We start from the raw sequence: 22198 nt of genomic DNA on the forward strand, positions 1-22198 counted from the left end.
TGAGTCAGTAAATCTAATAGTACTAATTTATAGAACTGCTTCTCTTCCTTTTCTTCGACTACCCCTTCCCCAATAACATAAAACTCCCTTTTCAGGCATTAATAAATAGTATGTTGGTTCATCTTCACTGGGATTCTGAATTATAGTGACAATATCCATATGAAAAATAACTTAGGCTGCTAGTACTATTTGTAATCATTTTATGTTCTGAACCCTACAACCTGGTAATTCGTGGATCTTAAACAAACCCCTCATGAGAGGAACAGTAAAAGAGGAGCAGGTATGAGAGCGAAAGAAAGGCCTGTCCCAGCAAGTCCAGATGGGATATTTACCTCACACTTTCCCCACTATATGTACATGGAAATACTTGAGCCTATGAAATACCAACCGAAGAGTCTTGCATAAGGTGCTTCAATTCTAAGTAGGGCTTTAATGGGACCTCAGTTTTAAAGAAAACTCTAGTACAGTTTCAACTGGTTTGTGTCTCTTATCACAGATGTGTGTAGTAAAAAGACAGTCTCTTTAGCAATTTCAACATAGGCTATGGTTTTTACTACTTTGCCATTGAGAATAACACGTAGCAAAATTACATGAGAGATGGACACAAAACATATTTTGGTTTTAAGAGTTGCTCTGACCCTAATACAGTGTCAGTGGTAAATTAGGTAGAATAATAGAGAATATGTATAACTATAAGGCCACAATTAGAGAAGTTGTCAAATTGCAGTATTATGATTTTTAAAGAGAAAACTGAGATGTTTCACCAAAAACAGTAGACACTAAATCTTATCTGCTGTTACTAGGGTGGAATGTCCAAATTAGTAAGAATAGCAGAAATATTCTAATTATGAAAATAAAGCTTATTCTTGTTTTAAATATGATCTCCCTGTATTTGCTTTTAATCCCATGTTTGTTTGATTTTTAAAGATTATATTTATTTATTTATTTTTTTCAGAGAGAGGGGCAAGGAGAGAGAAAGGGAGGGAGAGAAACATGTGCAAGAGAAACATAGACTGGTTGCCGCTCGAATGCCCCCAACTGGGGACCTGGCCTGCAACACAGGCATGTGTCCTGACCCAGAATTGAACCAGTGACCCTCTGGTTTGCAGTCTTGTGCTCAATCCACTGAGCTATACCAGCCAGGGCTTTTACCCTGTGTTTTCAAAAAATTTAACATAATCAAATATCTGAAGCTGTTCATTAGAATATTAAAAAATAATGTTATTAGTTGTTAAAAATCTTAGTCATTTACACTGTTGTAGTTTTAAATTTTTCAAAGCACTTTTATGTACGTACCTATTCTGAGCAGCTACCAGGAACTGTCTTAAAAAAGGAGAATATAAAAATCTTAGAATTTCAAATAAGGCAAAGCTCCTACAGTTTTGGGGGGCAAGTTTCAAGATTAGCTTTGTCGGATGTTGTATCATTAGAAAGCATTTTTTTTTTAAAGATTTTATTTATTTTTAGAGAGAGAGGAAGGGAGGGAGGGAGGAGAGGGAGAGAAACATCAATGTGAGAAACACTGACTGATTACCTCTCATGCCACAGCCAGGAACCAAACTGCAACCTACGCGTGTGCCCTGAACAGGAATCGAACTGTTGAGCTTTTGCTCTGCAGGAAGACACCCAACCAACTGTGCCACAGAGATCAGGGCAGGAATCACTTATTTGAAACAAAATGTAACTGCTAACTATATTTTATAAGTCAGTTTGGGTCTTAACTGCCTATACATAATTGTTAAGTATCCTTATGTTAAAGAATTGATCTTTAATAACTAAAAAATAGGGAAGTGTATTAAATCCAGGGAGACATTGTCATCTTCATATTGTTTGAATGAAAAAACATTAGAAAGAGGCTAAAGGTTTCTTTGTACTCACCCCCTTATGAAGTTAAATCCATGTGCACAGACCAAGAGATTTCCATAGGCATCAACTTTCAAAAGGTTTCCATATAATGTATCAAAGACAAGTCCCCTATGTGAGAAAGAAAACATTATGAATAATGCAAAGTAATACAGGCAATAATCTTCTATTACTTAAGCACCATGAACCAAACTCATCTTATTCAAGCTTTATGGCAACTCAGGTATGTTCCAAAACATAACCTGAGGCTAAAGTGAGTGAATGAAATCTTAAAAACTAATTCCAGAGCCAACAAAAAAATACTTACCCTGTCTAGATAAATAATCAAACTGTTTTCTGTAAGGAGTAAGAGTTTAATCAAACAGAGTATAATCTATAATTCCTCTTAATACAGCTGGTTCCATTCTAAAAGTCTTTTAATTTCCTTGGACAACTGAGCTAGCTTTTATTTCCCTCCATTAGATGTTGTATATGGGACATGTATGATAGTGACATATCAAATAAGCATCATCCTTCTTAATCTTAAATCTTTCCTATCAAATCCATTAATGCAAACTGTAAAGAGGCTCCTGATTACCAGGTTAAGCGTATTAGCTAAATGTGTACCTGCTCTCCAACAAGCAAAGGCAGGAGTATCTATGATTGATTACTGCCCATCAATTTAATTCCTTTTCTTTCCCATAAATGGACCTTCTTCAATAACAATAAATTAATCTTAATTCAAGAACACAAAAGATTCAATATATGTAAAAAGTCCTTGGTAATTTTAGAATACACACACACACAGGCCTTAATCTTAAAAAAATGGATCTTTAAAAATTACCTGGTGGGGAATGTAGAATCATAAGCAAAGCTGAGCAGCTCCTGAGGATAGCCAATAGAAACTAACCTCTCCACAGTAAGCTCAAAACCAAGAGACTCATATTCCGGGGACTTGTACACTGCACAAAGAAGAGGTTCTTATTAAAACAACAGCCAATTCAAATAGAAGACAAATAAGTGAATTTCTACTTTCCCAATTCCTCCCTCTTCCTAAATCTGCCATTTTTCTTCTTTTCGCCCCAAATCCATGTTTTGTACTGCTCCAAGTAATCACAGAACTCAACTGTTTGTCTATGGGAACAGGTCATATTATAGTAGGAGCAGCAGACATTTCAGAATAGTTCCTTCATTCTTAAGAAACCTCATCAAACTATTTTTTCCCTCTTTTTCTGTTCTTTCATGCCCACAATCTAAAGGGAGGGAACAAAACTCATATGCACAGCTATGATATTAACCATGAGAATGTAAGTAAAATACGAAACCAGAGAGAGAGGTCTATATTATGTTGAAGGTGTGTGTAACTGGTGTACAAATCCTTCAAAATGAGCTTTTTAAAAACCCAGTCTATTTTTGGAATTCCTATTTGGCTTGGTAGCTGCTTTATATTCTTTCTTCAATCAGCATAATTCTATTTGTCAGGACTAACTTGTTTTCTTATCAGCCCTAACAATATTATAGTAATCAAAATTGCATTTTACAAGTTATTACTGCAAAATCAACTATAAAAAGACATGTCTAAAATAATTAGGAAAATCAGGATGTGAATTGGAAGTTAGACATTATGATTCATTTTATTAAATGTGATTACGGGATGATTAGGATGTGCAAGTATATGTGTAAAATATAATCTTATATGCCACAGAAGCATACTGTTTTTTACAGATGAAATAAAATGGATTTTGGAATATGAGGGTTTCTCTCTATTATACATGTCTGGAATTTCTATAATAAAAAAAAGTTTTTAGAAATCATCACTGCAGTTCAGCATGAAGAAAATGTTGCTTCTTCCATTTGGTTTCTTCCAAATGAAATATTTAAGTAAGCATCCTCCTATAAGTCTCTAGAAGTGGGTAAGCCATACTGGGGGGGAAAAAAAATAAGACCTGCTATTTTGCTAAAGGCCAAATGAGGCCAAAAACAAATCCATTCTATTACTAGTCTCATAATAATGCAACTGTTATTACTACAGTATTCTAGTTCTCCTATCTATGATTAACATATAGCCTATGGCTGAAAGTAATTTTTTTCAATGCAATTAGTTTGCCTATCCAAGTTAAATGCTAATGTTTTAATGAGTACAATTCAACTTTCCCTTTCCAAAAGCAATCCTTGAGAATATTCTTGACAATACATAAAAGAAACCATAAAAACGGCTGCCTCCACAAAAGGGAGACAAATGGCTGGGAGACAGAGGAAGGAAGAAGGAAGACCTAAGAACCTTCTTTTGTACTTTCTAAAACTTGTAACATATTGATGTATTAATTTAATTTTAAAAATTAAATTGAAATTTAAAAAAAGCAAGGGAACGGTCAGGGTCCTTTAATAAACACCTGTTATATTTAAAAAGCCTATAATTTTTAAGGTCCTTTAGGAGATGCTGAGTCTCATCTCGTTAGAACAATGCCCCCAAAGACTGTCATTTCTTTTGTCATCTCAGGGGTATTAATACTTCAATGCCAGTGTCAATGCCAATGCTAACGCCAGTTAACATTTTCAAAACTGGCTATAGTTTTTCCTCCCCTCAATTCCAGCCCCACCCTTATCCCACTCCCCCCAAAAAACTTTTTGATGCTTCAAGTGTGGCATTCTAAAATCCAGATGTTATACACTGTGGTAAAGGAAGTGTTAAATATTCATACACACTAACAGGGTAAGAGCAGGTATATTATCATAAAAGCAGGAAAGCATGGTATCCACTGATATCAATTTGAATTAGTTTGAGAATATAAAATAATCTCTTCACACCCCACCCAGTGCTTCCATTCCAATTGAAAGTAAGCAGCCTTTTAACAAAATTTCCATAAAACAAAAATTACTTCTCAATCTACAAAGCACCACTTATTTCAAACAATAGTTAATGAAACAAAATTCCAGTATAGCTAACCAATTTGGATAATCCATTAACTTTTATCTGATTTGGCCCATATAAAGTGTTTTCAATTATTAATTTCTCTGAAGGATAATTTGCTGAATATGCCTTAAGAATGGGAGACAAAAACCAAATCTTAATCACCCCTACAAGGCTCACCCCTAAATGAGCCATTTTCCCTGGAGAATCAGGTATAGAATGATGGAGTAATAGCAATTAAAACCTGTGTCTGTGAGATAGTTTGGACTGAAACCCAAATCAATTTAATTAGCATTTTTAGCGGAAAAAAAAAAAGTACAGGCCCCGGGGATAGGGGGTTAATAAAATTTCAAATCCCCATTTTGCCAAGACAGTCCCTAGAATAGCAGAAAAAAACCCTATATACTTGCCACATTGTGTTTATTCCAGGGCAGAACTGAGGAGACTTTCTAAAAATTTCACCTAAATACTGCTTTACATTTCCTTTCTCTCAATGAGTTTAGGGTACTTCCCAAAAATATGATGTATTTTTCCCGTTTACTGACCTGAAGTTATATAGCAACTAAAGACATCAACTGAAGCCAGAATTTAGGACCCCCTAAGTCTTATCCAAAGCTCTTTGTAATGGGGTACACTACACTACCTAAAATAAATTTCTAGATTACATAGCCCATCAAAACTTAAGCTTGAGTGTTGAAATGCACTACTATCCCTCCAATTTCTTTTACTAGTCCAAATAAATTGCTCTAGTCACAGATGGTAATGGATTGAGCAAAGAGAGTACAAGTCTCACTTTGACAGCACTATCTATTTCACTAAGCTCTATTAATCAGTAAGAACTATGAGCTATTGACATTTTCTCATAAGCTTCCCAGATAATCATTTCAGTAACACGAACTCACAGGTCACTAAATCATCTGCCAGAGAGCTGTAAAGTACAACCAGGGCTGCAGAAGTAGAACTGCAGCTGCACAGAGCATGCGTTTAGATGTTTTGTTTAAATGTCTCTTAGGGAATAATCACAATTTGTTCTGACCTGGTGGCAAAAGGACTATTTACTTAAGCCTATAAAGTACCACTATTCCTTGAAAAATAAGTAAATAAATAAATAAAAAGTAAAGTTCCTCTTATAAACAACTAGGCCAGCCATAACATACTGGGGAATCATACATATTATCTCTGACTGTAGAGTGCTGTGCCTTTCCACAGCTGCAAAGGCTCTAATTTCAAATTCTCTCACAAAACTGGCCAGTAAATGATGCATAATTTCAAGCTAAATTCTTACAACTGAGTTCCCAAAACAGAGCCAGGAGCTTCAGAGTACCATAACCTCACACATATACTGCTTATTTGTTCCTTGACAAAGTCCTCGGGCCTCTCCTAATTTACCCAATATCCAAAGACAAAGGAAAAAGTTATTTCAGGGGCCAGAGTCCGAAAAAAGAGGACTGCTTCAGCCACTAGGGCAGCACACGGTGTTCTCAAGTTACGTAACTAGCCTATAAAGAGAACAACCAAAGCTTTGAGAGCTAGAGCTACTGAAAGCATTTAAAGATATTCTTTACTCCATCATCATCGGCAAGGACAAAAACAGTTCTTCAAAAGACAGCAGCTGCATGATGAGGGGATGAAAGCTGTGAGCTGCTGGAGTAGATGCTGTCCGTACAGACAGGACTTAGGTTGGGGACAGTGCCTTTGAAACGAGCCAAAAACTTTCAGCAGCAGTCTGGAATTCTCATGCATTTTTTTTTACCTTTGCCACCAACACACACTGTGGTAGTAGTTTATAGATTTTAGGGGGGAAAAAAGGGCAAACCTCTACAGAGGTTCCGGCCTAGCAGAGTGCTGCCGCCAAAACGGGAACTCACATGAGGCAGATGCAGATGCAGAGTGTGTCACTCCAGTCTCGAAGGAGTTACACTGGCTCTCCTGTTAAAAAAACAAAATAAAGCAACAAAACAAAACAAAACAAAAACAAAAACAGGTTTTAAAACTGTTGTGATGGGCTGGAATGGAGAGACACCATTTGGAAATTGGTATTTATAGGAGTTTCTGCCCCCTCCTATTTAGAAGCCTGAGACGATTGCTGAAATTCATGTAATTGGCCATAACAAAACAGGGTATTGAAAATAAGCCTAAGTATTGTGCATTATTTACTTTTCTGGCCCCCTAAGCATGGAATACAAGCCAAGTCTGATCCTGAAATGTTAAGTCAAAAGGAAAAACAGAAAAATTAATTTATTTTGTCTTATTTTCTTTAGCATATTTCAGGTGAATACGGTAGAAACCCAATGCAGCTGGTAAACAATGTTTAAAATTGAAACAGACTAAATAAAGATTACGAAAATAAACCAGAGCAGTCTTATCTTGCTTTTAAGTACCAATTTAAATTAAGTCTCTCTATACCTAACTACCTATTTTTCTACCCTTCTAACACCTAAATCTGTCCTCATGATATAGACAAGATCCAGCTTCATGCTGCTAAAAACCTCTTCAGATGTCTAAATGTGGAATAGAAGGTAAAATTTTTAATTTTGACCCTGTAAGTGGATATTTGTCCTCGGAAAATGGAGTCATATTATTCTACTTTTGTAATGTTAAAGAAACTATCCAGTCTAGTAAAATAACTAAATTCAAAGATACATGAAGAACCCTTAAAGATACTGACACTTTTAAGATATGTATTATTTTAGCTTTATAGGAAGTTATTTTCCCTAGACACATTGAGGCTAAACATATGGTTAGATGCCTCCAACTTCTGGATTTTTTGTGAAAGAGAGATGTTACTAAGTAGAAGAGCAGATATTAGTAAATATAACGTCTAAAAGTCCTAAAAGCATTATAACTAGGAGAAACTACCATCAACTACTATGAAAATAAAAATCCAACCCAACCATCCAAAAATAGTTATTCACTTACATGCTATAAATGTGATCAACATCAACATTCTCTAATTATTTAGGCTATGCAATCTTGGTTTTCTGAGACCCTAACTAGAAAATTTTAAATAAAATCTTTCCAATTCTCATATAAACAGATACTAGAGAACTTTTTCTACTTTTCAAAATTACTTGAAGACCCTAACACAATAACAGACATAATAAAAATATTTATAACTAACCCGAGATCACAAATGATCTAAAAAAAGATGTGGAGCCCTGGCCGGGTGGGCTCGGTTGGTTGAAGCTTCGTCCCGTGCACCAAAAAGATTGCGGGTTCAATCCCTAGGGCATGTATGGGAGGCAACTAATCAATGTTTCTCTCTCACATTGATGTTTCTCTCTCTCTCTTTCTCTCTCTAATCAATAAACATATCCTCAGGTGAGGATAAAAAAAAAAATGTTGAAAATTTCTAAAAACTTCCTCAATTTTGACTTACATAAAAAACAAAGGCTAGATACCATACAATATTTTTAGTAATATAAAGTCAAAAACTCCCAAATGGCAAAGTATGTAAATAAGTAAACAAGTGGAGTTTGAAAGACTGCCAATTACAATTTACTGCAAAGCAAAATTAAATGGTAATTAAGATTTATTTGTTTAAAAATTACTAAAGAGTATTAGAAGAGTATATATTTTAAAATAAAATGGAAAAAATTGCCTAACTCAAATTATTCTTGAGAACCTGAACACTTACTATGAATTTGAATATAGAGTAATTTTTCTATTTAAAACAGGAAAACTGAAAATTAGTTAAATAATTTTAAAAATGCTCTTTAACCAAAGGAGCGTATTGTAATAAAAACAATTGGTATAGCTAATAAGTAGTATTTTCCCCCCAAATAATAACAGATCATCACACTCAAATGCCTGTACTAAAGATAGCAAAATATAACAATTATCTGGATGCCTGCTGTGTACCAGCTGGTCCTCATATCCATGGGTTTTGTACTTGCAGATTCAGCAGACCACAGACAGAAAGTATTTGGGGGGGAAATTCCAGAACCAAAAAGCAAAACTTGAATTTGCCACAAAGGGAGCACTACACTGAATCCTCAAGAATGAAGTAATGTGTAGGCAAATATAGGCTATGTGCAAATACTAGACCATTTTCTATAAGGGACCTGAGCATCCTCAGATTTTGGTATCTAAGGGGGAGGTTCCTGGAACCAATGCCCTGCAGATACAAGGGACAACTGTATTAGATGCTGAGAATAAAAAACAAAGTAACTCATGATCCTTGGCCTGAAGGAGCTCATAGTTACTACAAAGATATACAATTAGATATTTATAATATATTTTAGAAGACCAATAATATAATGTGATTAAGGAGATACAGAGATAGAAACCACTAATGTTATTATACTTATCTCCAGGGGAAACTGAGGCAGTGCATAACAAACAGGAAATAAAGAACCCTTTATGTAGTCACTTAATTTGGTGCCCTACCACAGGCCTTAATAGCTGTAATTATCTGAATTTGATTCCTTCAAAACTAAACAAATGTTCCCAAGCACTGAACAAATCAGTTATCTCATAATCTTCCAGGAAATAATTATTAGAGTTCCATGATCTAGCAGGTTTTATACATAAGGTTTAACTTAAATCTTTGCTACAGAGCTTGATTCCATTATCATTTGTCCTTTTCTCAGCGGTCATTACCCCCATGATAAAGCACATTCAGAGAACACGTAAGCACAAAAAAGGTAATCAAAGACAGCTATTACATTAGGGCTATTTTTAAAACAAGTTTATCTATGTTGAAAACAGCCTATGGTATTTTAAAAATTATTCATTTTAGTAATTTTACTGATACAACAAATAATATGTGTGTTACATGCCAATGAATCTGCTCCAACTCCTGGCGCCACTATGAGTGAGTGACATCCACAAAGCCCTGAACAGCCCTGCAGCTCTGCAGACTCAGGCCTATGGCTTCTTTTATAGAGTCTATCCATCTCCTATTTGGTCCTCCTCTTTTCCTGCTGCCTTCTATTTTTCCCAGCATTACTGTCTTCTCCAAAGAACCCTGCTTCCTCATGATGTGTCCAAAGTAGGACAGTTTCAAGCTTTGTCATTTTTGCCTCCAGCGATTTGCTCTGGGCCCTCTTGTTGGTCTTTCTGGCAGTCCAGGATATCCAGAGCTCTTCTCCAATATCATATTTCAAATGAATCAATTTTTTTCTCACACAACTTTCACATCCATGCATTATACAGGCAGACCTCAGAGATGCTGCGGGTTTGTTTTGTTTTCAGATTACTGCAATAAAGCAAGTATCTCAATAAAGGGAACTGTTATTTGTGGAGCACAATAAAGCAAAGCACTATAAAACAAGATATCTATAACTAGGAATATGAGGGTGTAGGGGACCCTAGTCTGTCATAACATCTTTGCTCTTGATGATCTTTCCTTATCTTCCACTGATGCCCTTCTGAGCCTCAGTGTTCTCTTGATTTCTTGGCTACAGTCTCCATTTGAATTGATGACTGAACCAAGGTAAGCAAAAGCTTTAACAATTTAAATGTTTTCATTTTCCATGTTAAAGTTGTATATTTCTTCTGTAATCATGATTTTTATATAACATTCACAAAAAGTATCTGACTTACACTTGGATGCTTTTATGACTGGCAATGAAAAGTACAGATCATAAACACTGGTAATTGTTTCTTTCACTCACTATGTAATAGGAGAAAGAATTGGGTGTTATTAAGTAATCTTTTAAATTTCCTAATGTTCTAGGAACAAACCACATATTATTGCAATTTAGAGAGATAAATTTAATATTACTGAAAACTAACTGCAATACAGAAACAACATAAAGGGAAACAAAGCTTGGGAACTAAGTTTAGACTTATATGTATAAAACAGAGCCGCTTAATAGTTATATATAAAATATATATCCAAAAATAATAGTCTTGACAGTATTTAACTCAACTAATACAAAGAACTTGTATCTACAATATAACATATTGTTGTATTATTCATTTTTAAATTCTTTCCTAACATAGGGAGACTACCTCAAAAGCATGCTTGGTTGCAGAAATAGTACCTCTCTTTCCCGAGGGAAGTAGTGTAACACTGAGTTAAGAAAAAGAAGATGCACTTTTGGCCAAGATGGTGGTGGAGGTAGACAAGCTGTGTCCCGCTCCACAACTAAGAAGGAATATAACTACCTCAAAACTGGTGACAACCAGAAATTCCAGAAATCGAGCTGAATAGAAGTCCAAAAAAAAAAGATATAAAGAAGAAATATTCATCCAGGCAGGTGGGACAGCTCTATCTAAGACACAGAGGCAAACAATGGAGCCTGTCAAGTTGAAGAGACAGAGAAGTATGGCTCAAAAGAGGGAGCAGATCAAGGTTCCAGTTGGAGAACTAAGCGGTGAAGAGACAGCCAACCTAACAGAGTTCAAAACACTGGTGATAAAGATGCTCACAGACTTGGAAGATATGCCTGAGTATAGCAAATGCAGAAGGGAAGACGTGAAGGCTATGCTAAATGAAACGAAGGAAAATGTACATGAAACCAATGATTAAGGGAAGGAAACCGGGGTTCAAATCAATGATTTGGAATATAAGGAAGACATAAGCAGCTAACCAGTACAGAATAAAAAAACAATAATTAAAGAAAACAAGGAGAGGCTTAGGAACCTCTGGGACAACTTTAAACGTGCCAACATCTGAATCACAGGGATGTCCAAAGGAGAAGAGGATGAGCAAGAAATTGAAAGCTTATGTGAAAAAATAATGAAGGAAAACTTCCCAAATTTCACAAAGGAAACAGACATACAAGTCCAGGAAGCAGAGAAAGTCCCAAATAAGCTAGACCCAAAGAGGACCACACCAAGACACATCATCATTAAAATGCCAAAGGTTAAAGGTAAAGAGAGAATCTGAAAAGCAGCAAGAGAAAAGAAGAGAGTTACTACAAAAGAATTCCTATAAGACTATCAGCTGATTTCTCTAAAGAAACTTTACAAGCAAGAAGGGACTGGCAAGAAGTATTCAAAGTGACGAAAAGCAAGATTACTCCATCCAGCAAGGCTATCATTTAGAATGGAAGGGCAGATAAAGTGCTTCCCAGACAAGGTAAAGCTAAAGGAGTACATCATCATCAAGCCCCTATTATATGAAATGTTAAAGGGACTTATTTAAGAAAAAGAGGATCAAAACTATGAACATTAAAATGACAACAAACTCACAGCCATCAACCACAGAACCTAAAAAAATAAAAACAAAAATAAGCTAAGCGAACAACCAGAATAGGAACAGAATCATAGGTATGGGGATCATTTGGAGGATTATCATCTGGGAGGGGGAAAGAGGAGAAATGGGGAAATGGTGCAGGGATTAAGAAGTATAACTGGTAGGGACAAAATAGGGGTAAGTTAAGAATAACATAGGAAAGGGCGGAGCCAAAGAAGTTATATGCACAACCCATGGACATGAACTAAGGGGGTAGGATTGCTGGAGGGAAGGAGGGTACTGGGTGAAGGGGAACAAAGGGAAAAGAAATTGGGTCAACTGTAACAGCACAATCAATAAAATACTTTATTTTTTTAAAGAGAAAAAGCAATTAAATAGCCAAAATAAAGACTATCTCAAATGGAAATGAAAAGACTAAAAGACATTAAAATTTAAATCTTTAAAAAAATTACTTTGTTGGCATTTTGTCAGTTTTTGCTCCACCTTATTTTTAATTTAAGTTTATTAATAATCATACACAAAAGTAGAAAGAATATTAAATGAACTGCTTTAAACCCATCACCCAAGCTTGAACAATTATTACTACTCTGGATTGCTATTTCTCTACCCTCCCTCATTTACTCTGCCCCAATTTAGTAACTTTTATCACATCAAGATATTTTTACACTTTCATCTTTCAGAGAATATTTAAATAGCACAAGTATATACAAGTATCACATATATGCACAAAAAGTATTATATGTATTAAGTAGTTCAGGTGATCCTTTGCTGCTTAAATAGCCTTCCCATTTAGAAGCCAATGCAATACTAGAACAGTCTTTTATCAGCAAGAGTTATAATAAAAGCCTTCCAAATTAAGGACTGCTCAGAAATACTTTAAATATACTAAGGCTGTCAATTTTATAGTCTTCATGAGAAAATCAGTTCTACCAAAGGCACTGATTTTTTGGAATGATAGTACTGGCTTAGCATTATCATGTATTAATACTGGTAGGAAATCAAAATAACACATAAGGTGATATGATAGGCCAAAGAAAATAAGAGTGCAAACATGCGAGAAAAATTTTAAATTAGGGATGCCATGAAAAATAGCATAGTTTTTAAAAAAATAGCTGAGTTCAGTTAAAGAAACAAATTAATAAAGACAAGACTTTTTTTTACCTAAGGATCACTAGATTTATTCCAAAATAAGTTCTCTTTCTAAAAGATACACTATCTCAAAATAACAGAAACAAACAAAAAGTATATAAAATAAAAATCATGAAACTGTTATGTGAGCTGTGACATAAAATAATGCCTTTTATTTATTTTCCCCTCCTCTCCCCAAATAATCCTTTCAAAAATAAACATAATAGAACTTATCCAAATGAGCCTTATCCCATTCAAAATAAACACTTTCTGAGGCAATATATATTCATTCCAGTGATGCAATCATTACTCAAAATATATCTGAAATTCTTCTTTCAAAATTACTTTCAGAGTCTAAAGCACATTCATTGTTCTAGATATCCTCCCTGGTGGCACGTTTTCATCAATAGATTCATTTGGTGGGAGGGGTAGAGTCATTCAGAGAAACCACTGAATAAAACGAAAAATCAATTAAGTTGGGTTAAAAAACAAGTATGACTACTTAAGGAATAAAGCGGGTTTTCTTGTGGAGTTATAAACTGGCTCTGAGAAAACGTCCAAAAGAATGTCTAAAAGGTCTATGAAATGACAAGTGATACTAGAATAAGTTTTCCCTAACAAGGTGATTACATAAAGGATAATTGCCTATTTGGAAACATTTTTTTAAAGAAAGAAAAGCTAAGTTTATTTGTTCATTTCTTGCACCTGAAGTACTCCTCGATGACATCCTTCGCCTGAAACTCTCTTCCATAGTCCTTAACCACCACACAACTGCAACCAGCCACTGTACGGGGCTTTCCCTCTGTTGATCTTACAGAAGCCTACCCATTCCCCTAGTTTCTTGTTGTCATCAACATCAATTGGGTTGATTTGCTGTTCAGCACAGAGGGCCTCCACCAACTTGACATAGATAGGCTCATCACACTTGGATGCAAGCACACAAAGGTGAGCCTGGTGCTTGTCTAAGGCTTTGGCAGCTGTTCCATACACTAGGCCATGGTGGATGAGGGCGGTCTTCAGCACCTCTCGTAAAATAGTATGTAGGTCCATTACTCCTCCAGCAGCAAGACCTTACGCGGACACGGTGGTGGGTTATGAGTGGGGCCAACTCTTGAACGCACCCAAGCCTCTACCTCCATGCAGTTCCACTGCGGCAGGGAAAGAGGAGGAAGCATATCTTTTTAAGGGTTTTCTTTTATAAAAATGTAGTATTCTTTTGACCCATTTTAAATGTGTTTAATTTTGCCAGTACCTCAAATCCCTTTTGGGGATTTACACAAAAGTAAATCTATTGGTTTATAGGCACAACTATAAATAACGAACCCTCCAGCTATGCAAACCCATTCCACCATATGCCCTGTCAAGTTCGGTTTTTCTAATTGGATCCTTGGTTGGACTCTAGCACTAAATTATTACTTTTTATCTTCACAATTCTCCTTTTTGGGTTGAGTCTTCTGTCTTAATACACTACTGGATTTTTATTTTACTTGGTTTTACGAGAGTTTTCCAATTTATTTTTATTAATAATTTTATCAACCATAATCCTAGTTTGCTTGATTTTTTCCATTTTGGAAAGGGATCATCTCCTTTTGGGGTTTCTTGTTTCTGGGTTTTGTGGGGTTTTATTTTTTATTTCTTATTTTTATGTTACTCTAGTTTCTCTGTTCAAGCACTCAGCTTATTCCCTTATTCTATTGTTTCAGAAAAATGAAATAAGTTAAAAAATGACTTTAAGAAAGACTACTAAGGGAAATAATCCAATTTACTTATAAAACTACACTTATTTCAATATTCCTTTAATTTTCACTTGCATACATTTGATCCATTCACAAACTTATAAATCCCTCAAGAATAACTTGGAGGGTATATATAGGCTAAAACTTTCACTGATATGGAGGTACCCATTCACCAATACACAAAATCTCCTGTATGTAGACAACATCTTTGGAGGGCTGGGTTACATTAAGGTAATGTGCAAGTCCTACATTTTCCAAGTTGTGAGAAGGATGCCTTCAGTACTGCCTCAAGACTTGGGACAATGAAAATTCTTCTTTGGTTTGTACCAAAAAACTTTCAAGACACACACTCCTGTAACAGATCCTGCTGTCACAGTAAGGACTTCAAATATATTTATCCAGTTTACACACAATCCACAGTCAGTTCAACTCAGCTGATGTTCCATATTAATTTAATCTGTCACGATTGCAAGGAGCCTCATCTTTAAGGAGGAACGCTGAAGCACAGACATAAAGGTTTACAATGTCACGTTTCATTTTTAAAAAAATGTTCTACCTGCATCTATAGTCAAATTATTTTTGACAAAAATGCCAAGACCATTCAGGAAGGAAAGGGCAGTCTTTTCAATGGCATTGAGAAAACTGATTATCCACATGCGAAAGTATCAAGTCAAACCCTTACTTTACATCACATACAAAAATTAACTCAAAAATAGAACAAACACCTAAACATAACAGCTAAAATTATAAAACTCTTAGAAGAAAAATCTTCATTATATTGGATTTTGGTAATGTTTCCTTGGATGTGACAGCAAAAGCACAAGCAACAAAAGAAAAAAGTAATAAATCTGACCTCATCAAAATTTAAAACTTTTATTCATCAAAAGATGCATCTTGCCCTGGCCAGCGTGACTTGGCTGGAGGTTCATCCTATAGACTGGAAGGTCACAGGTTTGATTCCTGGTCAGGGCACATGCCTGGGTAACAGGTTCGATCCCTGGTCAGGGTGCATATCCCAGTCAGGGCACATATGAGAAGGCAGCCTACTGATGCTTCTTTCTCTTTCTCTCTCTCTCTCTCATAAATGAAAAAATGTCCTCAAGTGAGGATTTTTTTTTTTAAAAAAAGGATGCATCTCAAGAGAGTGAAAAGACCACCCAAAGAACAAATCAATATTTGCAAATAATACACCTGATAAAGATGAATATCTAGAATATTGAAAGAGCTCCTACAGCACAACAAACCAAACAATGAAATTAAAAAATGAACAAGCCCTGGCTGCTGTGGCTCAGTGGATTGAGCGTCAGCCTGCGAGCCAAGTGTCACTGGTTCGATTCCCAGTCAGGGCACATAACTGGGTTACACGTCGGGTCCCCAGTTGGGGGTGCGAGTGAGAGGCAACCACACAGTGATGTTTCTCTCCCTTTCTTTCTCCTTTCCCTTTTCTCTAAAAATAAACAAATTATTATTTTTTTTTAAATGAACAAAGGGCCCTGGCCAGTGTGGTTTAATTAGTTGAGCACTGTCCCATAACCAAAAGGTTGCGGGTTTGCTCTCTGGGTCAGGGCACATGCCTAGATTGTGGATTTGATCCCCGGTCCTGGCACATGGCAGTCCCTGGTCCGCGTACAGACGGGGGACAACTAATCGATGCTTCTCTCTCACATCAATGTTTCTCTCTCTCCCTTCCTTTCTCTCTATAAGCAATGAAAAATGTCCTCAGGTGAGGACAAAAAAAAAGAAAAGAAAAAAAGAACAAAGGACTTAAACAGACCTTTCTCCAAATTATATATACAAATAGCTAATAAGCACATAAAAGATGCTCAACATCAATTTATTAAACATTAGGGAAATGTAAATCAAAAGCACAACGGCATACTACCCCACACTCATAGGATGACTACTATCAAAACAGCAAATACCTGAAAATGAGCATTGTCGAGGATATGGGAAACAGGAACCCTCATACATTGCTAGTGGGAATACAAAATGGTGAAGTCACTTTGGAAAACAGTTTGACAGCTCCTCAAAAAGCTAAACAGAATTACCATAGGATCCAGCAGTTGCATCCCTGGGTATATACCTAGAAGAATTGAAAGCTGGGACTCAGACACTTGTGCACCAATGTTCATAGCGCATTATTCACAACAGCCAAAAGAAGCAAGCAGCCCAAGTGTCTGCTGATGGATGATGGATAAACAAAATGTGATGTGTGTGTATATATATATATATATATATATATATATACACACACACACATGTATATATATGTATATGTATATGTGTGTGTGTGTATATATATATATATATATATATATATATATACAGTGAAATATTACTCAGTCTTAAAAAGGAATGAAATTCTGATACCTGCTACAACATGGACAAAACTTAAAAACATGATGCTAAGAGATATAAGCCAGACACAAAAGGACAACTATTATATGATTCCAGTTAATGAAATATGTAAAATAAGCAAATTCAGAGACAGAAAGTGGATTAGAGGTTACTAGGGGTTGAGGGGAGGCGGGAATGGGAAGTTATTGCTTAATAGGTACAGAGTTTCTGTTTGGATAATAAGTTCTATAACAGATCATGGTGAGGGTTGCACAAGACTGGATGTACTTCATGTCACTCAATTATACACTTAAAATAGTTCAAATAATAAATTTTACGTGTCTATTTTATCACAGTTCTTTTTAAAGGAGGAAAAAGGGTGCTCTACCTTGTTTGAGATGTCTTCAATGATAGCACATCAATACTATATAACATTTCTTACTTTAGACTGTTCTTCCTCACCCCTTTATATGACTGTAATGCCAGTAAGTTTGGTGAGGATATATAATAACAGCTGACAGAAATATGATCTGAGTGCCCTGGACTATGGTCCAAGAAGATTGCACCATGCAAAAATGTTCATTTAAATGTCAAGTGAGTGCATCAATCCCAGTAACAATAAAACAAGGTCCGAGTAATCTATATAGTAGTTCCCCCTTATCCATGGGGGATATGTTTCATTTGCATACTACATTGTGCACTTAACACCCCAAGCAAAGTCTCCTCTCCTCATTTTCCCTTCCCTTTGCCCACCTCCACCTAGCTCTCACCATCCTTTCCCTCTGGCGATCACCACACCGCTGTCTGTGTCTACATGTTATTTACGTTTTTTGGCTAATCCCTTCACAGTCTTTCATCCAGTTCTCCCTCTCCCCTTCCTTCTTACAGCTTTCAGTCTGTTCCATGTATCCATGTCAATGTTTCTCTTTTGCTCATCAGTTTATTTTGTTCATTAGATTCCACATTAAGTGAGATCATATAGTATTTGTCTTTTCTGATTGACATATTCCACTTAGCATAATAACCTACAGGTTCATCCATTCTGTCACAAAAGGTAAGACTTCCTCCTTTTTTCCAGCCACATAGTATTGTTTTGTGTAAATGTACCACAGCTTTATCAACTCATCTACTGATGGGCACTTGGGTTGTTTCCAGATCTTGGTTATTGTAAATAATGCTGCCATTAACATAGGGATGCATTTATCCTTTCGAATTAGTGTTTTGGGATTCTTAGAATATATTCCCAGAAGTGGGACTGCTGGGTAAAAAGGCAGTTCCATTTTTTACTTTTTGAGGAAACACCATAGTTTTCCACAGTGGCTTCACCAGTCTGCATTCCCACCAAAAGTGAACAAGGGTTCCCTTCTCTTCACATCATCACCAGCACTTGTTTGTTGATTCCTTGATGATAGTCATTCTGACAGGTGTGAGACAGTATCTCACTGTGGTTTTAATTTGCATCTCTCTGACGATTAATGATGCTGAGCTTTTTTTTCATATGTCTATTGTCCAGTTGTATGTCTTCTTTAGAGAAATATATTCAGGTTGTTTGCCTATTTTTTTCATCGAATTGTTTGTCTTCCTGGTGTTAAGTTCTTCATATATTTGGAAATTAATCCCTTATCAGACATATCATCGGCAAACATGTTTTACCAAACAGTGGGTTCCGTTTACTTTGATGTAGTCCCATTTGTTTACCTTTTCTTTGTTTTCCTTGTCCTAGGAGATATATCGGCAAAAATATTTCTATAAGAGGTGTCTGAGATTTTACTGCCTATATTTTCTTCTGATTTTTGTGGTTCTGCAACTTACATTTATGTAAGTCTCTTATCCATTTTGAGTTTATTCTTGTGTATTGTGTAAACTGGTGATCTAGTTTCACTTTTTTTGCATTTACCTGCCTAATTTTCTTAACAAAACTGTCTTTACACCCTGTACGCTCTCATTTCCTATTTCAAATAATTGACCATAAAGGCATGGGTTTATTTCTGGGCTCTCTGTTCTGTTACATTGATCTATATGCCTGTTTTTATGCCAGTACTAGGCTACTTTGATTACAATGGCCTTGTAGTGTAGTTTGATATCATGTATGTGATACCACCAACTTTGTTCTTCTTTCTCAAGATTGCTGAGGCTATTCAGGGTCCTTTTGGTTCCATATAACTTTTGGAGTATTTGTTCTAGATCTCTGAAAAATGCCATTGGTATTTTAATACAAATTTTGTTGGCTCTATATATTGCTTTGGGTAGTATGGACATTTTAATGTTAATTTTCCAATCCATGAACACAGTTTATGCTTCCACTTATTTGTATCTTCCTCAATTTCTTTCAATGTCCTATAATTTTCCAAGTACAGGTCTTTTATCTCCTTGGTTAAATTTATTCCTAGGGTACCTTATTTTTGTTATTGTTGTTACAATAATAAATAGAACTGTTTTCTTAATTTCTATTTCTGATATTTCATTACTGGTGTATAAAAATGCCACTGATTTCTGAATATTAATTTTGTGTCCTGCTAGCTACTTTACTGAAATCATTTATGAGATTTGTAGTTTTTTGGTGTAGTCTTTAGTGTTTTCTATGTACAATATGATGTCATCTGTGAAAAATGACATTTTTACTTCTTCCTTTCCAAATTTGGGTGTCTTTTATTTCTTCTTATCTGTTTGCTGTGGCTAGTATATTGAGTAACAGTGGTGAGAGTGGAATCCCTGTCTTGTTCCTGATCGTAAGGTAATTGCTTTTTGTTTTTGCCCATTGAGTATGATATTAGCTATAGATCTGTCATATATAGCCTTTATGATGTTGACATATGATCCCTCTTTTCCAACTCTGCTGAGAGTTTTTATCATAAATGAGTGCTGGATTTTATCAAATGCTTTTTCTGCATCCATTGAAATAATCATGTAATTCTATTCTTCCTTTTGTTTATGTGATGTATCATTTATTCATTTGTGAATACTGTACCAACCTTGCATCCCTGGAATAAATCCCACTTGATCATGGTGTATGATCTTTTTAATGAACTGCTGAATCCAGTTTGCTAATATTTTGTTGAGAATTTTAGCATGTATGTTCATCAGGGATATTGGCCTAAATTTCTTTCTTTGTAGTGTCTTTATCTGGTTTTGGAATTAGAATAACGCTGGCCTCATAAAAAGAGCTTGAAAATCTCCCCACCTCTTGAATTTTTGGGGAACAGTTTGAGAAGCAACGGTATTGGTTCTTCTTTAAATGTTTGGTAAAATTCACCTGTGAAGTCATCTGGTCCACGACTTTTGTTTACTGGGAGTTTTTTTTATTAATTCTTCAATCTCATTAGTTGTAATTGGTCTATTCAGGTTTTCTGATTCTTCCAGATTTGGTTTTGGCAGATAGTACATTTCTAGGAATTTATCCATTTTGTCCAGGTTGTCCAATGTGTTGGCATGTAGTTGTTCATAGCATTTTCTTACAACCTTTTGTATTTCTGTGATGTCAGTTGTTAACTTTGCTTCTTTCATTTCTGATTTTACTTGGATCTTCTCTTTTTTTCTTGATGAGTCTAATTAAAGGTTCATCAATCTTGTTCACCTTTTCAAAGAACCAGCCCCTAGTTTCTTTTCTTTTTTTTAAGTTTCTATATCATTTCTTTCCACTCTGATCTTTACTATTTCATTCCTTCTACTTAGTCTGGGCTTAGTTCTTTTTCTAGTCCTCTCAGGTATAAGGTCAGATTGTTTATTTGAAATGTTTCTTGCTTCTTGAGGTAGGTCTGTAATGTTATATACTTTCCTCTCAAGACTGCTTTCACTGTGTCCCAAATATTTTGGGTTGTCATGTGTTCATTTTCATTTGTTTTCAGGTAATTTTTGATTTCTTCCTGACCTCATTGCTGACCCATTCATTGTTTAATAACATGCTATTTAGACTCCAAGTGTTTGAATGATTTTTAGTTTGTTTGTTGTAATTGATTTCTAGTGTCATACTATTGTGGTCAGAGAAGACAATGGATATGATTTCAATCTTCCTGAATTTGTTAAGACTTATTTTGTGTCCTAACATGTGGTCTACCTTTGAGAATATTCCATGTGCGCTTGTGAAGAATGTATATTCTGTTTATTAATTAAATCCATCTGATTCAGTGTGTTGTTTAAGGTTGCTATTGCTTTGTTTTTTGTCTGGAACATCTTTTCATTGATGACAGTGGGGTGTTAAAATCCCCTACTATGACTGTATTGCTGTCACTCTCCTCCTTCATGTCCACCAAGATTTTCTTTACATATTCAGGTGCTCTTTGTTGGGTACATATGTTTACAAAGACTATATCCTCTTGTTGGATGGACTCACTTAGTATTATGTAATGACCTTCTTTGTTTCTTGTTATGGCCTTTATTTTGAAGTCGATTTTGTCAGATATAAGTATTGCTACCCCAGCTCTTTTTATCCCTTTAAATCTCTCTTTGTCTTTAACCTTTGCCATTTTAATTAGGATGTGTCTTGGTGAGGGACTCTCCTGAACTTGTGTGGCTATTCCCTTCATCAGGTTAGAGGAGTTTTTGGCCATTATTTCTTCAGACAGGTTATCTATCCCTTGCTCACTCTTCTCCTTCTGGTATCCCTATGATGCTGATGTTGTTGCATTTGGTGTTATTCCAGAGGGCCCTTAGACTTTTCTCATTTTGTAAAATTCTCTTTACCTTTTGTTATTGTTTGGGTGCTTACTGTAACCTTGTCCTCTAAAATGCTAACTCGATCCTCTGCTTCGTCTAACCTGCTGTTGATTCCTTCTAGTATATTTTTCATTTCAGATATTATATTCCTCATTTCTAACTGGTTCTTTTTTACGTTTTCTATGTCCTTTTCAATGCTTACTACCTCCTTAAGTGCTCACTGAGATCATTCTTCCCCTAAGGTCCTTAAGCATCGTTATAACCATTATTTTAAACACTGCATCTGGTATTTTGGTTGTTTCCATTTCATTTAATTATCTTTCTGGGGATTTCTCTTCTTTCATTTGAGGCATATTTCTTTGTCTCCCCATTTTGTCTCTGTGTATTCAGTAGACATGCTATGATCTCCAAACCTGTTATGATGGCTTTATGATGAAGCTGTCT

The 22198-nt window shown here is 35.6% G+C and overlaps 1 protein-coding gene and 1 pseudogene across 5 annotated transcripts in view; both read right to left on the reverse strand.

Moving 5' to 3' along the window:
• The window catches only part of NT5C2 (5'-nucleotidase, cytosolic II), a 156542-nt gene that overhangs the window by 17042 nt on the left and 117302 nt on the right, over window positions 1–22198 (reverse strand). For 3 of the 5 annotated variants that reach the window (XM_090278536.1, XM_090278533.1, XM_090278535.1), the window contains 3 exons: window positions 2687–2804; window positions 1879–1974; window positions 1297–1323 (listed from right to left, as the gene is read on the reverse strand). In XM_090278536.1, coding sequence (XP_090134662.1) covers window positions 1297–1323; window positions 1879–1974; window positions 2687–2804 — 241 coding nt within the window. The remainder of the gene's footprint in view (window positions 1–1296; window positions 1324–1878; window positions 1975–2686; window positions 2805–22198) is intronic. The other 2 variants (XM_090278537.1, XM_090278534.1) reach the window with 1 other exon arrangement.
• On the reverse strand, window positions 13721–14120 carry LOC150010573 (small ribosomal subunit protein eS12 pseudogene; annotated as a pseudogene).

The sequence above is a fragment of the Furipterus horrens genome, unplaced genomic scaffold, assembly GCF_987537825.1.
Source record: "Furipterus horrens unplaced genomic scaffold, mFurHor1.1.pri manual_scaffold_5, whole genome shotgun sequence".
In the NCBI taxonomy this organism is placed as follows: Eukaryota; Metazoa; Chordata; class Mammalia; order Chiroptera; family Furipteridae; genus Furipterus; species Furipterus horrens.